This window comes from Pyrgilauda ruficollis, unplaced genomic scaffold (genome assembly GCF_017590135.1).
Source record: "Pyrgilauda ruficollis isolate IOZ18807 unplaced genomic scaffold, ASM1759013v1 scaffold91, whole genome shotgun sequence".
Lineage (NCBI taxonomy): Eukaryota > Metazoa > Chordata > Aves > Passeriformes > Passeridae > Pyrgilauda > Pyrgilauda ruficollis.
Window position 1 is genome coordinate 1,139,310 of NW_024531155.1, and position 21,611 is coordinate 1,160,920.

The following is a 21,611-nucleotide window of genomic DNA, read 5'->3' on the forward strand; positions in this document are numbered from 1 at the left end:
ATCCATTGGTCTTACCCCTGAGAATGTTTCTTATGTTTTAATGGTCTTTTATTGGAGGCAGTCTTGGCCATCCTGGAATTCAAGGAAAGAGTTGTGACAGGTTGTACAGAAACTTACTGCATAATTTGTTTCTTGTTTAAAAAAACCAAAACTTTAAAGTATGGTCTCAGTTACCAACTGAAATAGAAAACTATAGGGTATTGGATAGAAGGCAAGTAGGACATAGAAGAAACTGCTAAGGGAGATATTTAGGATGGATATAAGATGTAAAACTGTATCTCACATAAATCAGTGGGTTTTAATCCTTTTTGATTTCCAGTGTAGGTGTGTGGCAAATTTAACCTACTTAGAATAAATTTGCTTCTTTGAATTTCACTTTGCATTTCCCTTAGTTGTCTCTGAGTTTTGCAGGCTACACGTTGATAAGTTTTATAGAAAATACACCATCTTGGAAATCAACTATTTCTAGATGGCTTCTGCAAAGTGAGAGCACATCTGCATGGACACTGACCAGGTTATAATACCAATGGTCACCCTGTAGGAACATTTCTTTTGTAGAGCTGAGTAGTTGTGCAATGCATAGCTGACTTTGGGGTTAGGTTTTTTGGCAGATGCTCATCTGTTTAGAAAAGCAAAGAGAAGGCTCCAGACCTTACATATCATCTCCCCCCATAGTGCATCTGTTCAACTCAGACTTGCAAGGCACTGGGTTTCATCATTTGTGAAAGTGGGTGACAAACCCAAACAAAAAATACAAAAAATTACTCCAGCTATTTCCCTGTGTGATACCAGTCAAACAGATGAAACAGATCTTCAGCTACAATAAATCAATATAGGTCCTTCAGGACAATTTCATTTACATGGAGTGAGAATGTGGTGCTGTACTTTGTACGTGAGAAAAAAAAAATGCACTTGAAAAAATAATAATAAAAAGGAAAAGACAATCCTGTATCTTTTGCTATGCAACAATTATGCAAATATGTTTTAATAGAATAATAGAAGACTGCTGGAGAGCATTTGGTAAAGAGAGGAATTAGATAATAATTGGACTGTAAAACTAAATTATATAAAGACATGCCACACATTAATTATTTTACATCACCCACTTTCCCCAGACTGGAGCACATAGGTCTGACTGTGAAGGTACTAACAGAGTCCCAACAGTCCTATTAAGAGACAAAGAAAGAGAGATCTGGTTAGGCTATTTTTTCATGTTAATACCACTGCCTTATCGCTTTATAATTTTGAAAATAAAACCCTCTAAGCGAAACAATACCATGCTGCTAGAATAAAGATTTCCAAAACTTCATGATCCTGATTCCCATCTGCTTCATCCCCTCTGTAGTCATTTTGGCCTGCAAAATTTTATTATATTGATCTGGTAGATTATTGTCCCTTCTTTGTATAAAGATTAGTTTATGGTAAGATGAGATAAGATGGTAAAAGGGGGTCATGGGGGCCTCTTTTTTCCTATTATACATTGGAAAGTGTGTGTGTGCCTATAACTTTTGAATACTGAAATGGACATTGTATATTGTGGGGGAGAAGAATTCTGCCCTGTTTTCTTCTATCCTTGCCACTCCAATTCTTCTCTGAGCTCTTCTATTTACTTTCTTTCCACGGCTTTTATTTTTATTCTGTGTTCTTAATCTTCTCTTCCTATTTCTTTCTACATAGCCATCCTGCTCTTACCACGTAATACTGCAGTTGTTCAGAGTTATTTTGAAACTGGACAATATACTCAGTCTTACATCTGAATTTCATTTAGGACCTGACTGTGATCACCACTGAACACTCCCTTGCCTTTCAAGGGCTGAGGAATACAGCCCTACTCTGCATGACCAAAGGTATTGTAATATGGACCTTTGTGTTTAAACAATTATTTTCTTTTTTTTTTTCAGATTAATTCATCATTTGAATTGTAGTTTGCGTGAGAAATTTTATGGACTGAAAATGGATAGAACACAAAGGGCGACTGCTTCAGAGGGCTGATTGTTCACAGCCCTCACCTCTGTTTCATACATCAGCACACACCTTTTCTAATTAAATACATGAGATTCCTTTGAAGCATATCCCTGAACTGGTAAGTGAGATAACCTCGTACTTCTAGAATCCAGAGAGGTGGGAAGGCTTGAGGCAGGCTGATACACAGAGGCTGGGACAGAACTGGCTAGTCTGTGCCTCAAGCTGCATGTGGCTCTCCAAGTATTTAAATACAACCCCTGTGCTGGCTGGCATGGGGGCTGGGGCATAATCCCTGCCTCCAGAAGCAGTGACTCAGCAAGAGCTCCCAAGGAGGCCAATTTTAGGGATTTCCTTGGCCTCTGGATGTTTATCTAGCAGAGCCCCATTCCTCAGGCAAAATCTGCAAGGCCAGTTTATCACCAGCTGCCCTGAACCATTCCCACATCCTCATTACTCCAGAACAGGATAGGTGTCTTGAGGCTTTTAACAAAGGGAGGATTCTGATGAGGTGTGTGGAGAGCTGAGGAGATCAGACATTATGGGAAAAGACTGTGAAATAGTCTGATAGGTTATGTTTTTAAATTACATCTTTTTCTCATCCACAGTAAATTTTTTCCAAGCCATATGATCCTCAAATTACCAATACAAATGGGAATACAATTAATAGCAGTGCCATACCTTTATAGGGAGCATCACATTTTTTTGTGCCAGGAAGGCATGCCTTTTATTCTATTAAACTGAGCAAAAGTCTTCTCCTGGGCCTCGTCTCCTCTGCATGGTGCCATCCTTTCAGGAATACATCATCATCAGAGTGCTTTGTCCCAGTGATGTATTACACTAATACATCTGTTGCTTTAATGATATATTAGTGTAATACCTTATCAGAGTGATGCATACCAATGATCTATTGCTCAAAAGGTGGTGCCATTCAGGAATGAAAGAATTCATGGACACAGTCAGTGTAATTATACAGATAAAAGCTGACATAGATTATGCTGGAAGCTGCTTTCATGGAATCAAGCACACCAGTATTATGCCAGCCTGTTTGGTGCCATTTTCTGGTGCCATTGCACTGGACTTGTAATGCTGGGGTTGTTACACCTCTTTTAAACCTTTTAAATATACTAAGAGCAACTACCATTAACCTTGGGTCACTGTGAAGCAGAATGTATCCAGTTACATTATTTTTACTGTATGGTAGTACAGTACTTACTTACCCGTAACCACATGAAGCCAAGTAACATTAACCTCCAAATAGCCTGAAGAACGCACCGTATCTCATTATAATAATCTGGGCTTCATCCTTTGCCTGACTTTAATTATTGTCCATTCTCAAATATTTTCGATTACATGACAGTTGAACTACTCCAGCCTGTCATTAACTGTAGGCCTCTTTAATCTCAGCCTTCATTTTCTTTACCATTACATTTATTTTCATTACTTTAGCCACTAAAAAACAGGTGAAGTCAGACTCAATTACATTGTTTTGTGTAGCATCTTAATTAAACATTTCAAAGCATCATCCAGAGATTGTGGCAAAAAAACCCAAGTTCTATTTTCTACTTTTTAAACATTTACTGTAAAGAAGGGGAGAAAACCATGAGCCAATAATATAAAAAACCGTCAAAACTCAGATCTTTTTCCCCTCTGCCTTAACTCACTCACTAATTGGGTCCAAGCTTCCTCACTAATTGGGTTTCCAAAGAGAAAGACAATCAGAACCACATTTTGCTTGTAGTAATTTAACTGAAGTATAAAGTATTGATTAGCTTATTTACATTTCTCTTAATATGCTTTACACCAAAGTGTGAAGAATATTGCAGAGGAGAAAATAAAGGCTCCAACTTGTTTCAGTAATCAGAGCAGGGAAAGGCGTGTAGGTAACTTGAGAATTTTTGCCAAATAGTCCAGCACAAATCAGTAACACAAACGAGGGAGAAAAGGACAGGCAAAGTATCTATAGAATGTAAATACTGGGATTTTTCTTTCCTCTTCACTTTCTCTTCTGTTATCTTCAGCTTCACTGCTAGGGACAAGTATCATTTTAATTTGCAGAGAGGGTTGCTAAAGCAACTTTCAGGAATGTATTTAATCAGTGGCAAACTGAATTCCCAGGAGCCATAATGGGGATACAGGGTGATGGATGCAGGACATCCTTCCTGTTACATCCCTAATCCCCCAAGGTCACTCATCTGACATGTGACCTTGCAGCTTAGAAACTGCTGACCCAGATCTTTCTCCTGCCCCATGGGAGGATGATATAATCTAGGAGCTCATGGGTGGGGCTGTGCTACCTGATCTCTGTCAGAGGTGCAAGCAGGCTGCTGGGATGGCAATGCAGGAAGTATGGCTGCAGTGAAGAGAAGATCCTTCAACAGGAATCTGTGACAGATTTATTCAGATCAGAAAACCTGCAAGTTGCCCAGGTGTATCTTGGCAGGGTGGAGGGGGAAAGGCATCCTCTTTATCTGGCCTGAGAAACCATAAACCCCAGCAGGACTGACCCCCAGGGCCAGCTATTCAATATTTTACCTGAAAGTATAATTGCTCAAGTCACTGTAGGAGTGACTTCCCCAAACTTCCCTGCACTTCTTAGAGGAAACTGGTTGTTTCAATGAGTCTTTCATAGGATTTATCAAAAAATTTGTATATTTTAAAATTGAAAATTTGTAGCTCCTGCAGTGCTGGCCTCCTGATCATGGTGGGCCTAGTGTGCTTTTTGTGGAAGTCTGATGTGTGACAAAAGCCTTCCAGAGGGTGATTAGCAAACACAGTAGCAGCTAATTCTGATAAACTGCGGGTGAGCAAATAGACCTTTGTGTAACTTGCCTTGTGTGCTGAGCATTGGAAGGGACAGATTTGGGATGGAGAGAGAGAGACTTTGCAGGTGGGCTTCTGACACTGTTGCTCTGCCTGCGTACATCCTAAATGAGCCTCTGCGACACCATACACATTAACAGCTCGTGACAAGTCATATTTTCAGGGTCAAAACAGTCAGTAAGGTAGCGGGTGTATGAGTATTTTTTTAAGAGATTGGGCATCTGCACGGACAAAGAGAATAGAGTGAAATGCTTGACAGTGTACAACAGCCTAGGGGAGTGCAGGCAAAGTGTGTGGTCTCAGCCAGCATGGCCCTAATGACCATTCAGTCATAGGCAGTCCTTGTTTTCTGCTTTGGAGGGGCAGTTTGTGGGGTATTTTAGAACCCATCTGAATGGTGACTCCAAGATTTTGCTTTCCTGAGTTAATTTTAGCAACATCTGTTTTCCAGTCTTGTTCAATGTGTGCTACACAAATGCTTTTGCTAGTGTGGTGCAGGAAAGGAGAAATGATGGACAAGGTGGGTGGCAATTGCTTAGATTTGCTCCCTCTGTACTGCCACTGAATGTCAAACCACACCATATTACTGGGCTGTGTTAGATTGTGTGGGGACACAGCTTTCCTTTTAGTTAATACCATCCATTTTAGCCAAATGGCATTCCTTTTAGTTTAATAAATAATAGTTGATTTTTAAAAGTTGGAGTTTACCCTTAAGCTAGGTTTAGGAACCTACAAATTTGTTGTTTTGAGCTGAATCAGTCTTTCAGTTCCCTCTGCAGTCCATGGAGACAGCAAGGCTTCCCCAGAGAAATTCATCCTAACTTCCACAGGATGGGGAACAATTGCTTAACTCTCTTTTTTGACAGCAGGTAACCTAGAAATCTAGGTTAAATTAAATTATTCTCTCTCTCTATCATACTCAAGATTAGCAGAATTTGCATTTGTTTTCTACAGTTTACAACTCCCCAAGCCTGGTATCTTCCACCAATTTCAAAGAGTTTTGGAAAAAAAACCTGCTGCATGTCTGAAACTCTGTCAACAGCAAAGCAGCTCAATTAAGTGGAATTGGTTTGGGAGAGCTGTGAAGTGGCACTCAAGCTCTGGCAGGTTACCTGCGTTTCTCTGGCACAGTCCCCACCAGAAGCTCAGTGTATCACCCTAAGTTTTATGTTCTTAAAGTAGGAAAAAAACCAGCCTTAAAACAACAAGATTTTAAATCTGAACTGGAAAATGGTAATGCAGAAAGTGAAATCAAGAGGTCAGGAGGAAGAGGGTGGTGCCAGAGCATCAGAAATGAGCCAGCAGCAGTTTCATCTGGATCAGGAGCAACTGAGTTTGCCTGGCAGTGTCTTAACACCTGGAATGCAAAATGCAGTGTCTAAGGTGAAGGTATATGATTAATTCTGCTGACTCTGTTATGGGAAAATTGATTTCTGGCAAAGGCAAGGAAAGAGCAGTTGGGGGCAGTAAAGTGACTCAAACCTTGGAACAATTTGCTCTTATACATGAGAGCTGGAATCATCAGCCTCTATGAGCAAGACCCTAACTATGAGGAGATCAGTGAGGATTTTGTCATTGATTGAATTGGGACCAGGATTTCACTAATTCATGACTAATTGGTAATCACAGCAAGTAATTACTAGTTATGGCAAATGTGCAACAGTTGTGTTGCTGCCTGGAGCTGAAGCGTTTACTTCAGGGTTGCGGGTTTTTTGGTGTTTCAGCATGGGAAGCAGGGCTCATAAATCCCTGTGTTACTCACAAAAAGTAGGATTTGGCCGATGAAAATGGATGCATGGAAGGACCATTCAAGTCAGTGAAGGGTGAGGTCTTCTTCAGGCTCTCAGACACTGCTGGCTGACCTAATATTGTACTAAATACAATATTTGTGGGTGTGTATTCAGGTGTGGCAGAAACTGATTAAAAAAAGAACATGTAGTAGAAAAGGATTTTTCTGGAAAGTGCTGGCATCATGTCAATGATAAATATAAGCATTCTCATCTCATGTTGATGTGATAGCCATTTCTGTTTATAGATACTTCTTGAGGAGATTCAGTTTTTCAGAACAGATCTCTTCTGTCCCCAGTCTAGCTGGTTTCTAGAGAGCTATGCTAGTCAGTGAAAGATATAAGAGCCTAGAAAACAAGCTAACAGAACCGGTGATTTTATCAGACTGTTGAAAAGAAACTCAAATTTTAAATTTATGCCTATTAAGAAGTCTGGGGAAAAGCTGGTTTTCATTTGAAAAAAAAAATCTGTAGAACAGAAAGGTGCTTGGTAGGATTTCAACATCAGGGTTTGATCCTCTATTTTTCCTAGCAGCTAGTACTGAAGGGGGACTGGGAGAGAGGAGAATAAAAAAATAAAAACAGTTGAGGTGTTCCACCAAAGGGAGGAGAAAACAATCCTTTGATCAGTTGCACCTGCAAGTCTGGAAATTAGCAGCCTGGCTGCCACCTGAGTCTGTGTTGGAATGAATTCTGGTTTCCCTCAGAAGGAAACTCTTATGCATGGTGAGGCAGAGAGTCTGGTGAGCAGGAGAACATCCCTGAATGGAGATGCAGACTAAAACAGACTGCCAGGAAGGTAGCTGAAGGCTGACAGCAAAATTTGGTTATTTTAGCTCCTTAATACTTGTCCTATACCTTTACAGCCTGTTTCCATCAAACACCCAGGAAGGGTTATTACTATTTCTCTTCTACAAAAATAAGGTGGGCTGTTGAGTGTGGTGATGGGGAAGATGCAAAGAGTTGCCTCAAAATTCAAAATTCTGCTTGCCCAAACTGTGTTCAGGGGCTAGTGTTCAACAGGACTTTAAAAAAAAAAAAAAAACCAAAAACACAACCCCAAACCTACCCAGCCTCCTTCCCCCAGCCTAAACCTTACCTACATCTATGACTGCAATTATGGGTAAAAAGCCTCAGCTGCAGTTTGGCTCTGGAAGCATCTGCACTTAACTTACATTGTTAAAAGTTCTGACTGAACCACGTAGCACACAGTTTGACCAGTGAATGTTGCTATTCCTTTCTTCCAGATCAAAGGAGCAGAGGAGAAGGGAAGAAGCTAAAAGAAAGGTTGATGACACACCATACTGCAGACCTCCACTTAGTGAGCCTCAGGATACAGGTAAGCTAAGCTCAATTTCTTTCTTGAAGGAAAATGTGCAGGTATTACCTGATATTTGGCTATGTCAGAGGGGGAAATTTGTTGAGGAAAAAGCATAAACAACTAGTAAAAGTAATATCCCTTTTCTACTAGCCCTAGGCAGCTTCTCAGTGTGTGGTTCAGTCACAGATATGGTTCTGAGGCACCTGCAGTTGTGAGCTATGTGGGGGCCTCAGTAGCCTAACATAATTCTGGATTCTGCCCTAAAGGTGAGACTACAAAAAGATCCATTTTTAAACCAATTTCTTCTGTATTTGTGCCTTGTGTGATACTTTCTGTCACATCCAAATGTGACTGCATCAGCAATGCTACTGCAATGACCAACTTAAAATCAAATTAAGAAGTAGAAAGTGCAGCCCTGAGGTCAGTGGTAAAAGTACCAATTTTCTAGGTGATCAGTATATGGTCATCAAAAATATAATAAAAGTGGTAGAACTAGAACACGCGAGTAGTAACAATTGAAAACTCGGCTTCTAAATGCAGAATGAATTGGCAGACTGACTCCTTTATTTCCAGTCTATGTTCTCCAATTCAGAACTTTGAAAACTCACTGGTTTAGGATTGTACAGACTATCACAGGCTATCGAGTTACAATGGCATAATGAGGTAGCTAACTGTGTGTTCTTCTCTGGCACATTTGAAGTGAAAGAAAAGTATTTTAGGGTAACACATTGTATTTGCTATTACAACAGTTGAAGAGGGTGTGCAAGAACAGTTAGGGAAGCTCAGCCACAATTAAGCCACAATTGCATACCATGTGGGGGCACCTTTATCCTGATTTTTGTGTCTAGCTCTTTCTCTGACACTGCTATGAAATGTGTGCATTTTTGCAGCAGTTGTTCTCTGTGCTTTCCTGGTGGGGAGGAACATTCACAAATACTTTGTGAAGAAGGTCTGGGATAGAAATTGCTGCATCAGAAAACTTGTTTTGGCAGTTTGAACGGTTAACGGCACCAGCATTTACACATTTGACTGGTTTGAGATTGATGGGTGAAACTCATAACTCCTCCAGAGTCTCATTCACATCTTCTTCATTAATAGCAAGCAGTTCCACAGCTAAAGCCCTAGGAAAACTGCCCAAGTGAAAGCCACTGCTCAAGTAGCAGATCGTGTGGGATATTGAACTGGGGAAGCTTCTGAAGTGGGGAGGTATCAAAGGACAGACAGCAGCTTTGGCTCACCAGTGATCTAGTAGAGTACGTGGAGAGACTTTAGAAGTGCAGGCGGATGTGCTTTTGCACTGTGTAATTTTCTTTAAAACATTGCTATCCACGTTGCAGTTTTAATTAAGCAAAAGGGAAAAGTTGTCTGCTAAACATAATATCTTTGGGCCAATGCTCAAGCCCAAATTGAGCCATGCAAACACACAGCCAACCAGCTTGGTTAGTTCTAAAGTGGCATTGATGAAATCTTCTGGCTTGTTGTTTAGTTCTTTTGTGCTTTCTCCCCTAATTCGTTTGTTAGTTTTACTCAAAAGCTGGCATTACTATATAGTAGATAATGGCCTGCCTGAAATTTTGCTTTAATGATCTAATTTTTAGTGATTTGGCATATTTAACTTTGAGGAGTAGAAACAGTAGTGCCACAGACCGCTGTGTATGTTTCCAGGGGACTTGCTTGATTTGGGGGCAGTTTTTTAATGGTACTTCTAAACACAAAGGAAACAAAGCATTTCCTTTGAGCTGAGCGTGGTTCTATCCAAAACATGCTGAGAGTCATGGTGTGGTTCCATCCAAGCCATGATAAGAGTCTGTAAGTCTCGGTGTGAGGAAAGCTTCAGTTAGAACCGGAATCATCTCAGTAGGCTCCAATATCGCAACAGAGCGGGGCAAACACATCCTTAAATTCGCTGCGTGTTGAGTGTGGCAGCGAGGTGGTTTCCGCCCCTGCTTCCATCCCCGTCCCGATGCAGAGCGGCCCGGTGCCCACGCAGGGCAGCTCGTACGGCCGGGCCGGGAATGCGCTCCGGGAGCAGCCGGAGTGCGGTGCCGCCGGCGCCGGCCGCTCCCTGCAGCCCGCGGGGAGGGACGGGCACCGCCGCCGCCCTGCTCTGAACGGCAGAGACGGGAGCCCCCCCTAACCTCGGGAAAAGGATCCGCGGAGCCGAGGGAGTGCCTTGGGAGAGCGGCACTGCTCGGGGTACCCTGTCTCTGCTCACCTCCTGCCGGTCTCCTTCTGCTCAGGCTCATCATGGAGGTGTGGGGGGTCTCAGCAGGTACCGTGTCTTGGCCCGATGGAACGGCAAGCTTGTTCTTCCTTAGAGAGATGCAAAAGTCGCTTAATTGTTCAGGATTTTTTTATTCCTGCACCCATAAATAAGTCACTCTTACCTTCAGTATTGTTAACCTTATCACTAGGAAACAAGTACTGGCCTGTAACCTAACCTTTCTGCACTGGTGACTTTGCCATCCTTGGTTTATTGGCACAGGCTTTTGCCTCAGCAGACTTTCTCCCTTTTGGGAACAGGATTTTGGGTAGAGGCCCTGTCTTAAAGTGCTGGGGAGCAAGGCCTGGAAAGTTGCCTGGCTTTGAGATGTGAGCCATGAAAGAAGTACCTTCCTTCCAAGTGCCTGCTGGCTTAGGTGCCTCAGCCTGGGGTCTGAGCAGGTACAGTCCCTTAATATAGAGCTCTAAAGGCCCTAGAAGTTTCTTTAATTTTTTTAAAATTATTTCCTAGGGCTATGGCAAAATCACTTTACCACTTTGTCTCTAAGAAGGCATTACTGTGCCAGTAAAAATCTGAGGCTTGGTTGTACAGGGAGCAGCTAAAAAGGATATGACACTCAGTAGTATGGGAAGCCTTGCTAGAGACAGTGTCACTGAGGTAATAAGGAGACTTTAACAGGTCCTGGAGAGGAGCAATTTGCCAGAGAAGGTCAGTTTGGAAAGTACAGTCAACCTGTTTTGAAAGACACTGGTCAGAAAAGTCTTCATATTGCAGAAAGTTGCTGAAGGCATGGCAGTTTGGAGATGGGAAAGATTTTGGTAAGGATGATTGAATTTTAGTAACAAATTAAGCTAGAAGCTTTAAATTAGATAGGATGGTCAATCAGAGGAAGAATATAAAGCTTAGATAGTCATGTAGGTTAGAAGAATATTCTGGGGTGGGATGAAGGGGAGGAGTGTGCCTCAGTTGTAAAGATAAAACAGGAGAAACAGGGAGATGTAAAGAACTGGATGAGGCAACAGTTCAGAGGTAACTTGGGTAAGAGAGAGGAACCCTAAACTTAAAATATGTATAAATTAGATATTTTCTCTTATTACATGATGGTGTGACAATTTCAGCCAGCTAAAACTTTTGAGCTGTCAAGCTGGAAGTCTTCAGACTTTCCTTACAACCTAAAATATCTTCATCTTTTTAGCTTCATTTGGGTGGGGCTTGGATGGTGTTTTATTTTTGTTTTTTTCTTTTTTTGTTTCCTATTTTGGAACCTGGAGTATCTTGCTCCCAGTAACTTGTTGGACTTAATTACTTCATGATAACTCAGAGGCACTGAGTGGACATAAAGCACGACCTTTGGTGAAAGCCCATGTCTTGTGAAGGTCTCCAACAATGTCAGCAATGGAGAATGACAGTCTTCACATTTTTATACTCTCCAATGAAGAGTGTTAGGAGTTGTCAACATTTTAATAAGTTGGTAAAGTGCTATGGAAGAGGGAGAAGTAGGTGTGGTGTCAGACTTGATCCAGATTCCTTGATTATCATACCCAGCTGGACAGTAGAAGTAATTATGTCTGACATGGTATCACAGCTGTGGGGATTGAAGGCTGGTATGAATCATAGAAGTCTGACAAACCCTGAATAGGAGAGTTTCTCTACTTCACTGTGCAGACTTTTTTTTCACTAGAAGTCTAGAAAGATGTTCCACACTGTGTCTTCCTAATCTTGGCTCCATTGTGGTATCCTCTCCAATGCTGTTTTCTCTTGGAAGGCTGCTCTTGAGCATCTTCTTGGCCCACTTCCCAATTGCTTTGCTACTCAGATGATTTTAAAGCCCCTGGTTTTACTTTTTTCCCCATGTAAATGAAAGCACCACAGTGTCTCCCTTCTGAGTTGAAATGATACAGCTCCTGTAGGGTTCATAAGGCAGCCAAAATGTTTTGTTTCTGATTGATGCTGTGTTCTTGGCACCTTGGGGGAGAGCCCACCTAACTTAATGGTTATTGAGATCAAGAAGGCTTACTCATTTTCTTATAAGCTGCCATTCAATATATTAGAATGAATAAAACCTCCAAATTTCAATAAATATTTTCAAGAAAACCCAGCAATAACATCTTGAGTCTTGCACAAGTCTATGGCATTGCTGGATCTCTTCTCTAAATGTCAGTCACCTCGATTTTTCACTTTTATCCTCTGCTTGATGAACTTTGCAAGACTAAGTGGGAGATCCACACCTTCTCTGGCTAGGCAGGGGACACTTACTGTTCAGGCTCCCACCTGCTTCCAGTGATGCTGGCTCATCCAAAATTCTCCATGTAGGAAATATGGGAGAAGTACTCCTCCCTTTAAGAACACTTCATCCTCTTTCTTCTTTAATACAAAAAATGTAGAACTTTTTTGTTGGGAGGGGGACAAAGAAAGAGACTAGAAAGTATTTGAGTGCATCTGTATATTCTTCCATTTTCAGACCCTCGATGCTTCATTCATACAGTTGCTTTTGGAGGAAGGAAGCACACAAAGTGACAACCCCCTGCCCCACAACTCCTTCAATTGTTTGTTGCTCGAGTTGGGGGAAAAGAAGTGTGTGAGAGCATGTTCCCTGGGACCGTGACTCCATCTGCAGGCAGGAGCATGCCACTCTCTCCCGAGAGAGCCACCACGACCTCCATGGCATCGAGCCCCTTAGGTCTTCAGTGACACAACTGAAATCGCCCGCTGTTTCTCAGTGCACAGCAGTATCTCTGTCCCTCCCAAAACCTAAATGAGAACAAGAGTAATAAGAAGTCAAATTATATGGGTACCTCATGAATTTTACTTCTGTGACCTGGGCACCTTTAGTGCAAGGAGCAAACCTGTATGAGGAAATTTGTGTGCTCACTGGTGAAAGGAGAAAATAGCACTAAGGAAGTATGGCTGCAGGTTAGTGAGAAAAGCAATTAAATCCTGTGGCCACAGCACCTACATGTCAGGGATGTGTTGATGATAATGGTTTGCTGGGAACAGCAGCCTTAAAATTCTTGATCTAGCTTTGTTGGTGAACTACCACAGGCAGAGTGCATGTCCCCAGCTGAAAGGTGGAGGTAATGATGCTTTGCAAATGTCTAAGAAAAAAGGCAGCCAACTTCCAGTGCTTGCATTTTAGAGGGATTAAAAATACAGTCATTCTACCTGATCTGCAGTTTCAAGTTCATTTAATTTGTATAATCAGGATACTGAGGGAAGAAGAGTGAGGAAGTAAAACACCAACCATGAGTTTGGAATGATTAATTAATGTTTTCCATTAAGTAGCTCATAAACCAGTAGCAATTCTAAGAACAAGTATTTGAACATTAAAGAGTTCTGGATATCATAAGGGTGTTTTTGATGAAGAGTCCTAGTAGCTAAAAAAGCCTGGTGGAATATTTGTATTCTGTAAACTACTCCCATAAAACCAGAAATGAATACTATGTTTAGGAAACAGTAAATGCTCATATTACAACACTTTCACTTAGATTGGGAGAGTCCTTTTGAGTTCATCTATTCCAGCCTCAGTGCTCAAACAGGTAAGCTAAGTTCTTCAGGCAACCTCTCTGGTCAACCTGTGCCAGTGTTTGACTCTTCTAATGGTAAAAATAAATAAAAATAAGTCTTGTCTTCAGATGGAACACTGGTATTGTGTGGTTTGGTTTGGTGTGTTGCTCTGGTTTTGGTTGTTTTTTTTTCCATTTTGCGCCCCTTACCTTTTTTCCATCAATGGACACTGCTGAGAAGTGTCTGATTTCCTCAACCTCCTTCCCTCCCATCAGGCATTTGTACTGAGGAAGGGAGAAGGGAAGGCCTCTGAGCCTTCCCTTCTCCAGGCCAGACAGCGTCAGTTTTTCAGCCTCTCCTCATGCACTGTATGCTCCAGTCCCTTAATCGTTTTGTGGCCTTGTACTGGACTCGCTTCAGTAAGTCCAGATCTTCCTTGTGCCCGGAAGCCCTGAATGAGATGCAGCATTCCAGAAGCAGCCTCACAAGCAGCACTGAGCATAGGTGCAGGATAATTTCCCTCGACCTGCTGGCAGCTGTCGTCTTCCTCATGGCCTTCTTGGCTACAAGGGTGCATTGTTGGCTTGTGGCTGCCTTCTTGTTACCAGGATCCCAAGGTCCTTCTTGGAAAAGCTGCTTTCCAGCTGGTAGATGCCTAGGATATGCTGGTGCCCAGGACTATTCTTTGTTACTTTGCATTTCCCCTTTTGAACTTCAGGGCATTCCTCTGCCCACTGAAAGGTGATACAACCATCTGGTATTATCAGCCACTCCTTCCAGTTTTAAATCGTTTGCAAAATTGTTGAGGATGCAATCCTTAGCTTTTTTTTTTGTATGGAAATAAAAGCTGCTTCTCTCCAGGTATTACTACTTCTCTTTTTTTTTTTTTCCTACTCATGAAGTTTAGTGGTTCTCTGTGGGGTTTTTCACTATTATTAGTCTATTTCTTTTGGACAAATAATTTGCATCTTATTGTAAACTACAGATTTGAAAGAGCATGAGTTGCCGTAGACCTGCTGAAAAGTAGGGACTACAAAAAGTATTTCCATCAGTGTTAGCAGGGGTTGAGGAAGCCAGTCTATATTTCTAATATCTCAAAAGACAAATAACCTTTTCCTGTGTGTTGTACAGCCTGATGAGGATGTGCCAATGCAAGGAGATTTCCTACAGGCTGCATACCTTCATGCTCAGCAGGCCGACTTGCAGCCCAAACCCTTCTGTCTACCAGTAGGTGAGGGCTGATCACTGAGAACATGAAGCATGGTCAAGCATAGCTGAATTCCCTGTGAAATTCATTGCACCAGGCAGATGAACTCTGCTAGAAGCTTGATCTCTGTGTGGTCCTTCCCTCCCTTATCCCGATGGATTTCTTTCCCTTGAGAATGTAAAGTCTCAGAACCACCATGTTTTCTTGTCTCCCAGATGCCCTTCTATCTCACTCTTCTTTAGGTATTCCAAAGAGGGCATAGTTGACATCAATACCCCTGCCATGCCCCTCTGTCCCTGCCTTCCTCCTGCTGTGTCACAGGGAGATGTGAATGCACAGTCCTAGATGGTAGCTGAGCTCCTTGGGGTCTTGTCAGCTCTCACGGTTCAGCATAGTCTCACTATTACTCTGGTGTTTTAACAATAGAAAACTAGCTAGTTAATTGAGAAACCAGAATTGATTTCCCTGAGGAATTTGCCACCTTGCTGGTGCAGCAGAGACTCTGCCTTTCAATGTAAATGTAACAAGGTGTTTAAAAACTTGGACACACTTCCATTTAGCAAACAGCTGTGGCTTAAAATGCTGTTGCCTCACTACTTAACGAAGCTCCAAGACTTCTCACTGAAGTAGACAGGAGGATAAATACATTCTGTTTTGCCAGTTTTGGGGGTGTTTTTTCCAGCAGGAGGTAATGCCTTAAACCATGGCTAGTGTTTGCTAATAAGGCTGTGCCTAAATCTTCAGTTAACCAGCGACTAGCAAACTATTAAGCCGAAGCAAAATGAGAGAGGGAGTTCTCTGGGTCTTACTCTGATTTACCTTAGACAATTCTTAGGATGGGGTAAAGTTATTGATTTCAATGTACTTAAATGTAGAATATAAAATTATGCAAAAAGATCAGGATTGGAGCCGATAATTATCCTTTTTTATTTCCACATTTATAACTGCAGTAGCCCTGAGCTAAGTGTTCCAGTCCTCAGTTGACTAAACAAATTCTTTTCATCAGCTCAGAAATTGGTTAGTATTTTATGTTGTAAAATATTAATTTATTTTTTCTATATTTAATCTGTACTGGGTAAGAGGTTGCTCACTCAGACTTGGGGGAGAAATTCTGCATTTCAGGTATCTGTAGGCCTAACTCCAATAGTCCTAGGGTCAAGTGAGTGGTTGCTTGTTTTTTGTTTGGGTGTTTGGTTGGTTTGGGGGTTTTTGTTTTTTGCAAAATAGGCTTACAGTAAAGGGATGTGAAGGGGTGATATATAATATATATAATTATATTATATGTAATAGCATGACATTATATATAAATTATGGAATTATGAAACTGAAAAGCCAACTGCAGTAATGGTAAAATAAGAATCATTAAACTCCTTGGCAACTCCGAAGAAGTATCCTATAGTATTTAAATAGCAACAAAATTATGTGGACACTAATATGTGGTCAGACCCACAGACAAGGTATTTCTGGCCTGTGAAATCTAGAATTTTATATCAGCATGGGTTTAAGGCCATCAGCCTCAAAGTGTTGATTTTTTTAAATTGAAATTAGAAGCTACATCATCTTTCCTAGGTAATGTGCTATTCTAACAGCTGAAAACTACGAACACCATGGTTTTTCTCAAGAAGTATTAATGTGTCAAATTTGCAGCTCAACTAAAAGCATCTTGTGCTAAAGTTTGTTATAAAGTGATGATGGCTAGTTAGTTTGCCAGGATTCAGACAAGATTCTGAGAAAAGTGGTTGTGTTTTAGCACAGAGGCATAGTCATATTGCACTCTTTCTCCATGATGCCTCTCCGTTTGGAGGCTTTGAGACTGTAGTGGAATTCTTGGTCTTCAACAACATTTGTGATTCAATATGCCCTCTGCAAGAGTTCTTGCCCAGAAGTGGCTGTGGGCCTTTCATTTTAAGAAAGAAGAGGTTAAAAACTTTGCAGATGGAGAATTTGGTAATCTTTTTAAAAAGCTGAAGTCTGTGTGTTATTTAGGATCTGCTGGTTATGTGAGTGCATCTCCCATTTGGTAATTGTTTGTTACCTGTCCTAGGATGATACTGATCAGACAGCAATGGCTTCTGATCATTGCTCATTGGCCTTTGTGGGGTTGGTTGGTGGCCTTGCCAGTCACTAACTTATCATTCTTTATTATTCTTACAAACCTGTTACTTAATGTAATTTGTTTACAGAGCAATTGCAAGCATGGATGATGGTATCCATGAGCTGTTGTCCTATGGGCTTGTTCAGCCCTTTATGTTTGCCTTGCAAGTGCTTAAGAGCAAAGAGAAGTCTGTAATCAAATGTTGTTTGAAGGACTGATTTATAGTCACTGCTGAGCAAGGAAATATTGGCATAAATTAAAGCCAGAGGAGTTAAGGGTAATGGCCAACACATGTGAGAGAGATGGTAATTTCAATGAAAACTAGTGGGCCTCATTGTACATGTTGAAGATACAGAGGCTATAGAAGGTATTTGCCTATGTTCAACAGAAAATTAATCCAGAGACAGAAGTAACTTTAAAAAGAGCCTGTGGAGCCTGAATAACTCTCTGCTGCATGCTCAGGGACACACAGAACTGACCTGGCCTTCCTTTTGGTAGGCTATACTTAAAGCAGAGGCAGCCATAGTTTGGTTTGAGAGGGCCCAGGAACTGGTTAAAATGGTCTCATTTTTCCCCTCGGTGCACTTTAAAAAAAATCTGACCCTGGGAGCAGAATCCTTTAAAGTTTCAAAGAATAAAACAAGGATGCCAGCTAATTTTTAAGTTTCTGTTTAGCAACATTTTCAAGTATTTCGTACATTGCATAAAGACAGTCTGGATGCTAGATGTGCAGCAAAGGTTTTAGTAATGTTACATCATTTATTACTGTTTAAAACCTTATTTACTCAATTTATTTCATTTTTCTCATGTGTAAGTGAAGAAAATATTTACTTTGTTCAAAAGTGGTTTCTGGAGCTGAACTTAATTCATATGTGTAACTAGGTTTGGTGTTTGGAAGGTGCCATACAATCATTACTTATTAATAGCAGGACCTGCAGAAGCAATGCATTATTTATATTATGTTATCTGTGAAAGACTTGCAACTATTTTCTTGTGTTTGGACTAAAAATGTTCAAAAAATGGTCAGCTGTGGTCAGCTGACTTAATTTTTTCTTTTTGTGCTGTACCACCAAACACATTAATGGAGGTTATTTTTTAAATGGCATTATGTCCTTAGTCACCTTCCTTAAATCAATGTGTAAAATAGTGGGAAGTGGGGACTGATGTTCCTATGGTTTCAGGGGGAAGGCTGTTGACCAGGACAAGACCTAGAGTAATGCACTTAGCCAGGATAGAGATGAAAAACCAAGTTGTTCCCAAAGAGAGTATTTCCAGGTGTGAGGCTAGAAACTCTTCAAAGCTAGAGTATAGAAAGTTTCTCCCTGATAATTCATTCAAGCATTGGGATTTCTTCCACTGCAGAACATTCTTAAGGCTTGGCCCACTAAACTCCTAGGAAAACTGTTAGGACGTCTACAGAAGCCAAGGTCACCCTCAGAGAGATTTAATGCTGCTCTGCTGTGTGCCAGTCCCCATGGCCCTTTCAGAGAGCTGTGTTCCTGTGGTGCCTTTTTGCTGCAGCCACCTCAACTCCCCTAAAGGGGGTTTCAAATGATGGAGGGGGAAAAAAAAACCCACACAGAACATTGTAAATTAATGCTGACAATGTCAACATTAATTTATGCCAGAAACACATGAGGAATAGAGGGTGGAAAGAGTGGTAGTGAAGAACACAGTATTTCCTGTGTCCTGTTCTCCTGGAGCACCTGGGGGAGGGCTGCCACAGCTGTGGTGGATCATAGCACAGAGCCAGTAGTCTCTCCCTCTCTGAAATGGCTACTTTGTGGCCTCCTGCACAGACAGGATCACTGGGTGCTGCTCACAAAGCTGGCTTAGTTCAACACACTTGCCATTAGGATGTACTGAAAAAATAAGTGGGCTTGGCATTGCAACTCCTGCAGTGAACAAAGTTCTGTTGCTAGCCCCAGGCATGTCAAACTTGAGGCTTGTGAGCAACAGTGGAGAATGCCTCTGATATTTTTGGTTATCACTACTAACACGGTAGAAATAGCCAAAACCAGTATAAACTGGAGAACTGAGGGAAAAGACAGGACCTAAATCTTCTGGGGGAATTCTGTCTCTGGTACTCTTGGTCATGAGTAAGTGTAAGGCAGCTTACACTTACTTTGGACTCATCCCTACCCCCAAATATCTCCAGTACTGACAGTTACACATTTTGGTTTTACCTCTGGATTAAAAATAAATAAATCTCTCCATGAAAATTTATAATTTCAGAACACAGCTGAAATACTTAACCACCTGAAGCTAGGAGGAATTTGTTTTGTTTCAGTAGATGTGTACCCAGTACATGTGGTTTTGAAGCTCAGAATTGCCCAGGCATGGCAGTGAACCTGAGATTGTCACATGTGTAATCTTTTAAATACTATTTAGATTTCTTTTTCCTTCTGAAAAGCTCAGTGTGGCTGTAAAATGAGTATAAGATTATATGAAACCATTCAAAATTGAGGTGATTAAGAGTTTAAATTTACTGTTTAAAAATATTTAGGTTGTGGATTTGGTGTTTTGGGTTTTCCTAGGCAGCTGTTTATTTTTAAGAAACTGGAGTTAGGATGAAAAATAGTGTGATAAAATGATGAGTCAGGTTGTCAAAAAATCTAACAGGTATACATGCTAGAATAATGTGTATTTTTATTTTTGCAACATCTGACTCACGATTTTGATTATGTATTCTGCTAAGTTCAAAGTTTTCTTACACAAAGAGAGAGCTATATGAAACAACTATGCTTCAAATAATTTTACTTCAATTGTAGTAACAGATTTTGGAGTTTAAATCATTAACAACCTCTGTGTGAACTTTTATCCAAATGACTGCAAGTTACAAAGAGAGCACTTCTCTTTCACGGAGTATCTTTTGTGCTTTAGTGAGACCCAATCCCTCTTCTATTTTTTTTCTCCACCTTCATGTCTGTCTTTGAAGAAAGATGTGTGATTTGTGAAGTAATGAGAGTATGTATCAGTTAATGAAAGCTGCTATCCTGGCTTCATAATGCATACTGGAATTGCTTCAGGATCAAGCTTCATATACCTGCATTACAGCAGGAAAAACAAAAGTAAATTTCAGAAGTCCAGATTGCTGTGTGCACTGTAGACGTATCATGTAGCAGTCAAATCAACCATTAGGGGTGACCTAATCTTGATTTCCTCCCCCCTCCACACACACACACACTCTCTCAAGGAGTTGTGATTTTCATGCTGCTTGTATTCTTTCCACTTTTTAAAACCTGCACTAGAAGTTGTCAGGATACGAACTTACCCACCTTTCTTTCTGGCTTATTTTGGGTGCTTGTTTTGGCCTGGAGGGAGTTGTGTATAAAGCAGCCTCTCCCTCCCACACTGAAGTTCAGCTGCACAAACCCCTTCAGCCCCTGTGCTTTGTGAAGAGATAGCTGAGCCCATCCAAAAAATTCTATGGGGTTAGCTGTGCACCACTATAATTTTGCTTTTGTAACACAGGAAGACAAAACGCCGTAATTAAAAAAAAAAAAAAAAAAAAAAAAAAAAAAAAGAGGCTGATGCTATTATTTTCATTCTCACCACAAACGAGGGGATTACAGTATGAATGGTCGAGACCCACAAATTCACACACACACACCTTTTTTTCTTTTAATTTAAAAAATTTTTAATTTTTTTTTTTTTTAAGAGCGGATTGGCAGCGGGTGCAGGACCGGGGCAGCGCATCCTCCGCCGCCGCGCAGCGCCGCGCCCGGAGCCCGCGGGGAGCGGGGGCACCGTCCCCTGTGCTCCAGCGGGGCGCGCGTGTCTGTGCGTGTGTCTGTGCGTGTGCCCGCCCGCCGGGGCTGTGCGGGGGTGTGTGCGGTGTCCCTGCCCGCCCGCGGGCGCGCCGGGAGCGCCGCCGCCGCCGCTGCCCTTTGATCCCGGCGTTAGTGTTAGTTAGGGGCCGGCAGGAGCGCGGGGCGCAGCCTTCGGCACCGCCGCGCCAGCCCTCGCCCCGGCACGGCGCCCGGCGCCCGCCCGCCCGCCGGGAACACATCCCCGGCCGCTGAGGGATACTGCGACCGGGGACAAGCCAGGTGCACGACCGGGTTGCGGGGGGGTGAGAGGGGGAGAGGGAGCCCTTCGCGGTGGCTCCGAGAAAACCGGCTTCAAGCCCCCTTTCCCCCGGCGAAGAGGGAAAACCCGCCCCGGTTAGCAGCTCCCCCGGGGGCCCCGGCTTTGTGCCTGTCCGTGCCCCCCCTCCCGGTCTTATTTGATCTCCCGTTAAACCAAGGAGGAGAATGTGAAAAAAGGGGGAAAATGCCCAGGAGGAAGCAGGAGCAGCCCAAGCGCCTCTCTTCACGTAAGTGCCCCCTCTTTTTGCCATTTTCTCCTTCCTCCTCTCCCCGTCTCCTTCCCCTCTGCAGCCGCCTCCGTCGTTTCGTGCATTAGTTTAGGGTTACAGAGGTGAAACTGACAAAGACACAGCCTGGGTTATTCCTCTTTTAGGTCTGAGCTAAGGCAGCCATGTTGGTGATGAACAGCCTTGTGCCCTTTTAATTTTTCCTCTCTCTCCTTTCCCCCCTTCTTTCTTCGCGTCTCTCGCCCTTTCCTCCCTCTCCCTCCCCTCGCCCGTGATTGTGCATTTGTGCTAAGGGGGGGTGGAGGGGGGGCGGTGTGGGTTTCTCTTTGGGGCCGGAGGGAGGGGGGTCTGTTTTATTGGGGTGGGGAGG

The 21,611-nt window shown here is 42.2% G+C and overlaps 1 protein-coding gene across 3 annotated transcripts in view; it reads left to right on the forward strand.

Annotated features, from left to right (window-relative positions):
* The first annotated feature begins 21,013 nt into the window (after positions 1-21,013).
* ZNF827 (zinc finger protein 827) overlaps positions 21,014-21,611 on the forward strand; it is a 99,823-nt gene continuing 99,225 nt past the window's right edge. For all 3 annotated transcript variants that reach the window (XR_005956974.1, XR_005956975.1, XM_041489230.1), the window contains exon 1: positions 21,014-21,241. Coding sequence is in view for 1 of the 3 variants with exons in the window: in XM_041489230.1 (XP_041345164.1) it covers positions 21,199-21,241 (43 nt within the window). In the remaining 2 variants the exon portion in view is untranslated. The remainder of the gene's footprint in view (positions 21,242-21,611) is intronic.